Consider the following 12,791-nt stretch of genomic DNA (forward strand, 5'->3'; position numbering starts at 1 on the left):
GGCAATAACCTAGTCTTTTTTATCATATAAATGGAAACCATACATTGCAAAATGTTTATTTCTTTTCATCTCTTCAATAGTAAAAAACATGGTTTTATAAAAATAAAGCAACAAACTTCAAACCATTTGACCATTTCCTACGTGTTAAAATAACCGCTGATTTCGTCTAAAACCGCCTTTGATAGCGTTTCCTTGCGTACTTACACCTGGTCTTTGTAAACTTGCCTCTAGGGAGTCTTATCAGGCCTTCGCACCTACTCGAAGCGTTGGATAAATGTGACTCGCTGTCCTTCCCGGAATTCTATAAGCTTTTCAACGTACTGGAAGTATTTATACCTACCACTTTGTGTTTTAAGGTTGGGGTTTTGTAACTTTGTTTTATTCTTATTCTATTGTTTTTAGGTAGTATTATACCGTGTTTTCAAATAGGTAGATGGAGTCTGAAGACCGCTAGTTGCTAATAATATTACGCTTTGTTACCGAATGGGTACTGGAACTTAAGAACGCCAGCTGTCATGATCTCATCATTATTGAAATGTAATCTTAACATATTTTCTAACATGCATGTTGAGCATAAAATCGCTAGTGTACGCTGCCGTAGCGCAATTTTTTACCAAGATTGACTATCTTTCAAGAAATGTTGTATGAAAAATTGTTTAGCGTCTCCTACAAGCGTTGTAAGATCTATTCATGAAGTACATTTTGAACTCTCGATACTCCATAATCTATACTAATATAATAAAGCTGAATAGTTTGTTTGTTTGTTTGATTGTTTGTTTGAACGCGCTAATCTCAGGAACTACTGGTCCGATTTGAAAAATTCTTTCAGTGTTAGATAGCCCATTTATCGAGGAAGGCTATCTATCATCAAGGAAGATCAAGAAGGATATATATCATCACGCTAGGATCAATAGGAGCAGAGTACCAGTAAAAAATGTTACAAAAACGGGGAATATCATGACCCATTCTCTCTCATGTGACGCAAGCGAAGTTGCACGGGTCAGCTAGTATTGACTATATGGAATCGTTGGAAAAGGGGAGTATAAATCATAAAACAGTACAAATTTGACTAAAATTGCTGGTGGCAAATGTTTTGTTCCGAATTTCAAAACGAACTGGATCAACAAATAAACTTTGGCAATCGTATATGCGACTGAAATGTTGTGAATTCCATTAATCATCCTAATGGGCGACGTTTCAAAGCGTTGAGTGAGCACCATATTTGAATAGTAATTGAATTCCCTAATTGCGGGGAAAAGTTAGTGTTTTTTTAAATTAAAATGATGGATATATTTTTAGTGCAAACGCGCTTTGGACCTGGGTTTATAGATCCCAACTGTCATATTTTAATTAGATCACATGTTAATTAATAGCTGTGAGAGTTCGTTAACATGAAACCACGAATATTTATTTTGTTGCCTTTTCACGAAAAAACTAATAGATTGATTTTGATGATGTTCGGCATGTAATTATGCCGAACATCATCAGTATTAGTTTATCATCTTTGACATAGGATACTTAATAGTAAATCTATTAATGCGGTTGAAGTCGCTGTTAGAATCTAGTATTAATTTATTAAGAAACTTCACTAACTGTATCTTCAGTATCCTATTAAACGTGGGACTTGGTTTTGTCTCTCTCCTACCCTAAGAAAAAGGGGTCGAAATGTAATTTATGTCCTTACATAACGACAAGGGTTTTGCAAGACTTCAGCAACATCTTAAGGGATCATCTTAAGCGTAGTATGTAAAATTATTACACGAACAGATAATCTATAATTTATTCATCAATTACTCATGCAAAGCTGTGTACCTCTACGTGAGCTGAATTAGTATGTAGATGAAAGTTGGCTTATCGGCTGTTAGGATGAGTTAAGAACTTCGTAAGACTACCTTCTGCTTTGTTAAGACGAGTTAGCTGTGGGACGAATTCCTAAACTTTAATTATATTTTTAACTATGCTAAGTCTTTAGAATAAAATGTTAGCTTTCCCTCCGCTGCGCTGGGTTGCGTACGTCGGTCAAGCACACTATCAGTTAAGTATTTTTTTTATTAACCCTTTTCCGTCCCACTGCAGGGCAAGGGTCTCCTCCCAAACGAAAAAGAGCGGTTAGGCCTTGAGTCCTCCAGTTAAGTATTACATAGAAAAATATTAATATCTTTTTTAACAAAGAAAGAAAATAAAATATTTTTAAACTCTTTTATTCATAATAGTCTTGCGAACTTAAAAATAAAGGTAGATTTAAGACTATAATAATTCTTGTAAACGAAGAGAAACGATCTGCCATTAGTTTAGAACGTGATCACCTACAAATGGTCAGTCGCGGACAGTTACGGATAGATGGCACCTGACTCGCAGTGTTATGTGTTGCTTCTGTGTAGAAATGTTCCTTATAGTTTTGTTACAATTTCTGAAGGAACGTGACACTAGAAGTATGAACGAAGTACAGTCAGCCATTGACCATGATAGTTTTTACAAGGAAAATGAATTAAACCTTAACGAATTTCGCATTCTATACGAAGGCGTTAAAATGGTTATGAAAGTTAGAAGATGTTGACGCTATTCTCAAAAAAATTAAACTAATAATATACTATCGATTATACTTTCGTTACTATCCAAAGAGTCAGTCAGCGCCAATCTGGTCGACGTGGTGCTCACGACGCAAATTAGTCTGATAGATCGTGGATCTTCGTGTTTTCAACATAGGATGATGACGTTCGCTAGTGTCGAAAAAGATATGTATATTGTTTTGATTTCGCATCACAGATACGCTTTAATCCTTTTGATAAATAATCCCAAAGTATGCTGGTTTTGCTCTTTGAGAAACACAAACCCGGAAGAGCTAGTAATATTTCACAATAAACATTAAAAACAAACAAAAGAATGTTTATATCCAGTCGTTTCCTACAAACGCTTGCACCATTAAGTCCGGCGCTATCCCGCTTAATAAAACGTTTCCCGTTTAAATGTTTTTTAAACGGTTAGTACAAAAACAATGAATATAGACAACGGCACTTAATTGCTCTAGTATTTGTCCCCATTTATTTATGAATATTCATGCACATTTCGAGTAACGCGAACGGAAAAATGTACAAATTGCTCCCTAAATAAAACGGTTCGCGGAGTTTAGTAGAACATGTTGCATTTACTGAGGGACATTTAGCGGCAGTTTATCTATTCAATAGCGTTAAAACTCATACAAAAAACGCAATTGAATAGATAAACTACCGCTAAATATACTCAGAAACCGGGGGTTTGTTATTCTTTTTCGTCTATTACTTCAAGCCCGTGAGTTCAACACCCTTTGTTTGAAGATCTGTATGATGAAAATTGTATCGTATAATGATTTTATTGTATCGTATATTCATCATGGTCAAGTCATGCTTTTCCTATTTCGTATACTTAAAAATTTACTTATTTTCACGCAAAAAAAATATTATCTCCCTTTTAATTTACAATTGCTGTAAACTGTCGGCTTTTCCTCAAATCCTTAGAATAATCTTACCAGCTCCTTCTTACCCTATATTACTTAGGTATATGAAATATATTCTTACCTGAAGCACTCGAACCCTCAGTGCTATCGCAAAGGGATATAGCTGAACGCCATTGCCGAGAGGTAGTTCGACGTCATCTCCTCTTGAAGCACCGCTCACGGCGCTGCACACCGACTGCTTGCGCGACCACATAGCCGCTTTGGCGTGTAGAACTGTTTGAAAGAAAGATGTATCTGATTAAACAAATATGAGTAAACGTACTGCAGGGAGTGAGGAGCTTCCGATAGGTTAATGATTTGGCAGGATTAGTGCAGAAGGAATTATCTAATCAGTAAATCATTTAATATGAGCGTTGAAACCAGTATACAACTCTAAGATGTGATGTTCTCCCCGCAGGCTTATGATTTGGTTAGCTGTGTACAAAAGCTTACAGTTTATTATGCTTTTCCGTATTTACATATTCCTCACATCATAAGCCAGTAATGTCGCTGACATTTTTTGTGGGAGGGTATTATTCGAACATTGTTTGGCATATTCTGGTATGTCGCATATTCAGAAAGATATATTTATTTTGATTGCGGGTCCGTGTTTGCTGTGATTGAATGTCTTAATCCAGAGGTTGTTCAATTTACGAATAGATATACATGTAAATAAATAAGTAAATATTATTGGAAAACTCACACACGGTTATTTGATTCCAAGCTAAGCAGAGCTTGTACTATGGTGACCAAATAACTGATAAACATACTCATATACTTTTAAATATATACTTATATAGATAAATTGACAACCAGGCTCAGAAAAAATACTCGTGCTCATCACACAAAGATTTGTCCCGGGTGGGATTCGAACCCACCACACGCGGCGCTACGGTTGTTGCGGCGAGGTGACCGCTTAAACCACTGCACCAAACGTGCAGTTAATATAGCAATAAGTAAATAAAAAATGTGCAGAAACTGTAAAACATACAAGAAGAAGGCAACGAACGAACTTAAAATGTACAGCTGTTTTCGTCCCTAAGTTGTTTTGACAACCTGACAATCTGTCACTAGCGAACCGTCACTTAACTTTTAATACTGACTTGTTGAAGAAGCGCCCTTCGTAGAAACATAAACAATTAACTTTGCCAAGTTCGTGATAACTTTAACCGCGACTAATTGAGAAGTCGGATTGTGCCCCTTGTCAATGTTCAAAACCTTCGGAAAAGTACAACAAAATAAACTGTTTTCTGTTATTGAATTATTGGTAAATATGAATTTAGGCTTGTAAGTGTAATGTAGAGAAGTAACTTCAATAACTATAGTATTTTGTCGAAGATCTGGGAAGCAGACTGACAAACTAGATTATTATAAAGATATGCCTCCTATATTCATGAAGCAAGCATATTGACAACTTAAAATTAGGAAATCTGATACAAATATTCAAAAAAGGTGTGTTTCTTCATAACACGTCAGATTCACACCACTACCATCGACTTTTACCAACCGAGTAGCTTGGTATCGCAAACACTGAAGTTATAAATTCTGTATTTTTGTACCTCTGCCAGTCGCGAATCATGCATTCAAGGTTGTCTACTAAGGGGTAGGACTATAATAAGTACATACTGCGTGTAGAAATCACGTTATACATCCTTATAGCAACACTACTAGATGAGATGTTATTTGAGAATCAACCAACAGTGTTACATGTATTGCTTTTCATAATATTTTGTAAGTAAACAGCGCATGTTCGCGTGGGCGTATATTTAATCTGTTTTATCTAGAAAAGTTTGATAAACATTTTGATGAAAGTTAACCTTGGCCAAAGTTAAAGATAATGTTTTATTAGTAGTCCTGTAAAAATAGCTACACATACATATACAGTCAATGAAAAACATAAGGACACAATATCACGTTTTCAGTCATACTGTTGTGTATGAAAGTATCAATTTAATTATTAGGTACTATTAGTCGACAACAAATACAATAGATTGTAAAATTACTTTACATAGATCAAATCACACCTTCTTTCCATGGAGGTAGGCACAGACCGGAGAAATTAAGTAATAGTTAGAATTTTACTATTTTCATGAATAAAAATTCTTGAAAATGTGGCTGCATAAACATATTTTTGCTTTTCACTGTACATGATAGATGGCGGCTTCCTTTTGTTTTTGTAATAATAAAGGGATTTTCGTATCTATGGCTTGCACGTCATAGTCATAAAACATTTCATTACAACCCACATTTCGATGGTGTACGAAGAAAAATATTACGAAACAGATGGGGATAATGGAAGGCTCGTATTTCTTGAACAGATGATACTTGGGATGTTTGGCGTTGTGTAGTGGACTGAACCCCGATTTCTGAGTACCTACATTTAGCGGTAGTTTATCTATTCAATAGCGTTTAAACTCATATAAGAAAACGCCTTTGAAATCTATCAAATCTTCAATGGAACGAAACGAAACGAAAGCTTTTAACGGCGATAGTACTAAAATTCATGCACTACGAAAGAATAGGAATTAGCCCATTAGTTTACTTTCTTATTCTAAATCTTAACAGAAGACTCGTGTTCAGTTCACGGTAGAGGGTCAAATACTATCTATTTTTGTTCCGAGCCCTTTTCCTTTCTAAGAAATAGAATGAATCATGATTGAATTTATACGAAATAAACGCAACTGAGAAAACAATATTTGGTCAAATCAAGTTATGTCTCGACGCGGTCAACCTTTGGTAAATTGTGTTAACATTTCCGAGAATCGTATTTTGTACCACACAATACGTTTATTTAAAAAAAATTACAGAAAAACAAGATGGCCAAGAAATAAATATATTATTGACAATACGATGCCTCACAACAAAAATATGAATTCACTCATCATCATTGGCCTGAATACATCTATTATAATTATCTAATTCACTAAATACCTCAGTATACCGCATACCGAATAAATTCCGCTTATAATTGCATTTATTTTTAAATGCTTGGATAAAACCATTACTTATTTTGTTGAATGTTGTGTAAACATGATCAAAATATATTCAACAGGGTGTTTATAATGATCAAACAGATAATCCCCTATTACGAGGCTTAACTCTAGCTTAATACCGTCATCAATGTGTAAAACGCAATGTTTTACACATTGATGACGTATTAACTCAAATTATAATGAAATATTTTATTTAATAATTTTGTTGTACTTGTATTTACCAATTAACGCCTGTTATAGTCAAAAGTGTATAAATACACCAAAGCTTTTGTCATTTACGATGTGTAGTCTCTAGTTTGTACCATAAAATATGAAATCAGCTACTGTCATATTCCGGGCACATTACCTACCAAACTCCGGGCTACTATTGAGAACATACATAAGAAAAGTCCAAAGGTATTTTGCCAAACATAGGAATTGACACCGGCATCTAGTGGTCAGTAGTTGTAATCATAGAAACAGGCAAATATATAGTAAAAGTTAAATAACACTGAAATAAAAGCCCGATTCAACCCACGCTCGATTTTAGGGGTATCACACATACAGGCAAATCTGCAGGAATCCCGAAAGTATTCATACGAATGTGTAAACAAAGGGAACACTTCACAATGCGAATGTATTTTCACGAGTATTCGCGAAAGCTTTTAACGGCGAATGTACTAAAATTACATTTTTGTTTCCGTTTCACCTCGTTTATTTTAATACCGTACTTTTTGTACAATGTTTTTTGAAAAAGGTTACGCGACTACGCGCACTTCCTTTGATTTTGTTTGATACATTTTTAATATCATGTAGATTTGGAAGTTTTGTTTCATGATAAATCTACAATATAGCGTACAGTGTTTTAATATTGGCTTTACCTGAATATTATTTCGTTTGTTGGGTGCCTTTTACAGAGCTCATTATTACTTCAGACACTAGTATCTTCTCACGAACTTGTGAATTGTTGTTGTTTTGGACTTCTACAAACATTTTGTATGCTGTATGTAAGTGTATCATACTATCTGAGAATTGATAATTATGTAGGGAATTTTACCAAATCATACAAGATACAACACTGTATAACTTATTTTATTTTCAGTTCATAAAATCATGAAGACCAAGAAGAAGAATCACGATATACCTTGTTAAAAAATTACCTACGAGTACAACACTCTTGGGAAAAGACCGGACAGAGAAAGAATGTAGAAATATCGAACTATCCATTTAAAAAGTTTAACAGACTTTTTGATTTTGTTTGAAGACTTTAAGTTCTATGTACGTACTTATTCAGTGTCTACCTAGACTAGAAGTAAGATTTTAAGAATAAATTGTATTATGTAGAGTAAAAGTAACTAGACTTAAAGTAAAGAACAAGTTTTGTAAGACTTTTATTGCAAATAACTTAATTTACTTTTATAGCAAAGAACGTAGTTTTGTGTACAAAAAAACTGCCTTAGTTATAAAATTGTCAAAACACACGGTAAAAGCCAAACAATATAACCATTTTCATATATTGAAAAACACAACGAAAATTTATTTAATTAACATAAAAAAGTTGAAAGTTATTATATTGGATACCTATTAGCTCATACCGTAACTTAGTCTGCGTAGACTATCAGGTAGTTATATAGCTGATGTAAAATATCAGATAAATCTATGGCTAAAAGAGAGTACTGATATTACTTATGTGTTATTAGTTACTTAACCTATAACATGTTTCATCATTATCTGTTCTATAGTTTCGGTGTAATGGAGTAAGACCAAACTTTCGTGTTTATAATATTAGGTATAGGATAAAGTACATATCTATTACTCGTCTATTAGGAGATTCAACACAGAACTTGGAGCTTAGCATCCAAATTATTATAAGACAGTTTAGCTTCAGCATAAGCCGTTTTATCTGTTCATAAACAATGCAACTAAGTTTTAGTCAAAGGCTTTACTCAAGAACTTATTGTAGTGAACTCAAAGTTCGTAAGTTGTGGTACAAATTTACGTCTCTGACGCAATTCTCGCTAACTTTAGAAGCGATGCATATAAACTATAAAGTTTTAGTATCCAAAAACGCTTTCAAACCCAGACAAAACATAGTATGTATTGTCTGGGTTTGAAAGCGTTGCGGACTTCTGACATGTTTATTGAGTACTTTTCTGAGATTTTTCTGAGTTACAGTAGCAAATGAAACCAGTAGCCTGATTCTCTACTACTATCGACAACTGGTCTGTGGGAAGGTCTGTCGGAACTATTTTTCAGTACATATTAAATTGAAACTCTCGATGCTTGATAGTGCCGACTGTCGGCAATTGCGCTGCAGTTATGATATGAAGATTTCTATTAATCAGTATCTTAAATAGACATATTTTAATCGATTGATACGATCTTACCGTACCTATTTATAGAAACACAATAATACACATTCATTCTATATTCACTTTTTCGCACATACCTATACTCACAGAAAGCAATTACTCTCATATCATACATGTAGCCCTAAAGCGAATGTATGAGACAAGTACTGCAATAACTATTGTCATTACACCGACCTTGTCCCGAATATGTCGGAGCTTTCCGTCAATTTGATCTACCCACGGTCACTCGAGGGTAGGTCCGGCTTTAATTAAAACTCTATGTACCACTCCAGATAACAGTTTTTACGCACTGCCGATGATAGGTAGTCAACGGAAAATCTTGTACGACATAATTGCCGACCGATTTTCAAACTGTTTTAGTGGCCAGCAAACAGAATCGTTTTGACAAAGGATTGCCTACCATTACCGACTAACGACAAGCGAACAGTATTTAGCTATAAAACAAATATTTGTGAAAAACTAATCAGCGCCCCTGGTGTTTTCCGCAAGAAATATCATGCTCGAAAGTACTGGATGTAGGAAATTGCCTGGAAACTGCGAATAATAACTTAATTTAAACAAAAATAACGATAGTCATAATGTATAAACCAAGGAATCAGCAATGAAATTTTTGTTACATAGATGTAAAGCATCATCAGTAGTAATCTGGTCGAAACATCAAGGATCAGAAATGTGTTCATTTCAAATCTTATCGCAAACAAGACCCGTACAAAATTGTGTTATCCTTTACAAGTCGCGATAGTTTAACATAGTTAGGAAAAGTCGACGTTCCGAAATTTCAGTAAAGTTGAGTAGCAACTTATATAATGACAGTTATATAACGGCGACAGTTATATAAGGCGAGATACAAAATAATTAAGTCAAATCTTAGTCAAACATATACTCGAAATATACAAGTTTATTTCATTTTGAGTCAGAGTACTGAGATAATTCAGTTGCTGTTTAATTAAGTTACTTCTTGGTCGGCCAGTTGCAGTGGCGCGAGGGAATTATAACTTTGTACACACTAAATGTACAGGTAAAGAGAAGGTTTAAAAGGAAATGTGTTTATTTAGCTGCTTAAAAAAATGTGTATGTAACGCAAGTGATTTTTTTAATTTACGGCCTCCGTGGCGCAGTGATTAGGGTCGCCACGCCGCTATCATTGCTTCGGGAAGTCGTGGGTTCGATTCCCACACGGAACAATTATTTGTGCGATCGACAAATATGTACTTGTTTTGCCACTGGTTGTACTCTGTGTCCGTTGTTTGTATATTTCCTAAAGTTCCAGCGACGCAAACAAATGAATCTTAGTATGCGAATTTGACACAATTTTCTGTAACAAAGAAATAATAATAATAGTTAACCCATTACTGTCCTATAGTCGGGTAAAGGTCTCCTCTTAAAGTGATCGAGGATTTAGGCGTTACGTTCAATACACAGGCCGTCAGTGACTTTGTAGAGCTTCAAGATCAGTTCTAAAGAACTTTTAGGCATGCAAAGGTTTCACCGCTATGTTTCCTTCATCGTTAGAACATGAGTCTATTCGAAATAAATATGATTATAACTTAAAAAAAAAAATATCGTTGAATGGAAGGCTTAGCTTGAGACCACTCAGCTATTACATAATATTCACTTATAATATCATGTTTCTGATATATACTTAGTAGAAATCTATTAATTTAGATCAATATTAATTTCCTACACGTATCAATCTGTCTACGTTCTATATTGTTAACACATTTGGTGTACAGCAACAATGTGGGTAGATTCATTACACGAGCAATACAAGACGGTGCAATCTCGAGCAGCCATACGCGTATTCAATCAGTGTATTGTTGGGATGCTTCCTACGTTTATAACAGATTGGATTGTTAAAACAATGAAGATACTATACATATAGTATAATAATGTCTTATATTAAGTACTTATTTGAAATATACATATATTACTTTAGGCCTTTATTCATAGGTATAAGCATCCGGTATCTATTAGTACGTTTATTGCTAGCTGCTAAATCACTTATTTTTATTTTCTCTTTTAGTCATTGGACAATTTAGTGTCAAAATATGTTCAAGCTGTAAGAGGACTTTGGCATGGCGTAACAGCTGTTATCTTAATTGGTAAAATATACGTTTTTCGAGCCCTCAGTACAGAGACGTTCAGACCAAAATTCGGTTCGCTAAAAATATTATAAATATATTGTTTACTTTATAAAATCGTAGTTTAATGAAAAGATGTCACTTAACAGAATCAGCGACAAAAGATCGGATTCTTTCTAAAATTTTAGCAAAGAAATCTTCAGAATTATGGCCAAAATTTTGACTTATATTAATTTATCTTTATATCACAGAAATATGAATCTACACGTTCTCTTGCTTGTAAAACCCACACAGTTTTATCTAATATATTCAGTTTTTCGTATAATGAACGTACCCTTTGTCAAGTTTTACGTCAACACTATCATTTTGTTCGCTAATTTATTCATACATTTTTAGGAGACTCATGCATAGTGATACGTTTTATCTTGCAGGATTAACATGGAATATAGCCGACCAGATATGACGACATAAATGAAAATTGAAGTATCGGAATGCTTGATTTTGCCAGAACAGTAACTATCGTAAAGTTTTCTTTGAAAAACATATCAGTTGTTTAATTCTATATCACTATCAATTAATTACCCACCAACGAAAAGGTAATAAAAAAATAGTGTCTTTATCGTATTCCTCACGTCGTTCGTGCTTCTATTCCAATGCTTTATTTTATACTAGCTGACCCGTGCGGCTCTGCTCGCGTGAATTTCGTACTGTTGCTTATTCGTTTGAGCACGCGAATTGCGAAGCACTACACACCTTCACATAAAAATGCTAACAACTCTTTTGTCATCTAATGGTTATTTACGAAAGGGACCCGAAGAGCACTCAATGTGACACAGGCTCAGGCGCGCCTGATTTCCTGTGGTTACCTTCTTTTCCGCTCTCGTCTGTATCCGTACCAGTTTACAGTGTAAAATATAATACTTTATTATACACTGACTATTGCTTACCCGTCTGGATTCAGAATATTATTATAGGTACAGACAGACCTATCTGCGCCGGAGCTCTTCACACGCGTAATAATGTAGGTATACTTGCGATGATACGTCCGAAACCGCGTAACCCGTTATTATTTTTTATATATCATCCGTTGTTTATTTTTTAAAACTTACGACATTGTTTGTTTCATAGCTATCCAATTTATCACCTTGATGCAACCAATTAATTTGGTTACGTGTTACAAACTACAACGCCATCTGTTAGTTGCGGCGAACAACGACAACAAACGAAATTACTCGATTTGCCATCTAGGATATCCCGATCGCACCGGAACCACGTAAACCAACATTTTTGAGTAATATATCATACAACATTTATGTTTGAAAATCTTATAAATGTATAGCCTGTTTCAAAGGTATTTTTTTAACAATAAAGCAATCAAAATAAATTAATTAGGAAAAACATGCTGTATTGCGGACTATATCGCCATCTATTGGTTGGTGCGAACAGCAGGTATCGATACGGCAGGCACCACGTTAACTATATTATTATGCGAATGTTGTGAAATGGCTTGCAACGCCATCTATGGTCTCTTTAGGGAAACGCAGGTTCAAACGAATTCTACGTATTTTTTTCAATTTTCTAAAAATCTATGAAATTTTATGCGATAAAAAGTATCCCAGTACTTGCTCCACTACTTATTCTATGCATATACCAAATTTCAGTGCATTCTATCCGGTAGTTTTTACGTGATAGCGTAACATACAGACGAAGGACAGACAGACAGACAGACAGACAGAAAAGAAAATTATAAATTGCAGATTCGGTATCAGTATCCGTTACTAAACATCCCCCATTGGTTTTTTTTTAAATATTTTCAATGTACAGAATTGACCTCTCTACAGATTTATTATAAGTATAGAATAGATATAGATACATATATATACATAAGTACTAT

General features: G+C 34.5%; 1 protein-coding gene across 1 annotated transcript in view; it reads right to left on the minus strand.

Annotated features, from left to right (window-relative positions):
* Positions 1-12,791, minus strand: part of LOC142976621 (uncharacterized) — a 35,953-nt gene that overhangs the window by 13,654 nt on the left and 9,508 nt on the right. The window contains exon 2 of the mRNA XM_076120067.1: positions 3,555-3,706. Coding sequence (XP_075976182.1) covers positions 3,555-3,706 — 152 coding nt within the window. The remainder of the gene's footprint in view (positions 1-3,554; positions 3,707-12,791) is intronic.

The sequence above is a fragment of the Anticarsia gemmatalis genome, chromosome 11 (genome assembly GCF_050436995.1).
Source record: "Anticarsia gemmatalis isolate Benzon Research Colony breed Stoneville strain chromosome 11, ilAntGemm2 primary, whole genome shotgun sequence".
NCBI lineage: Eukaryota > Metazoa > Arthropoda > Insecta > Lepidoptera > Erebidae > Anticarsia > Anticarsia gemmatalis.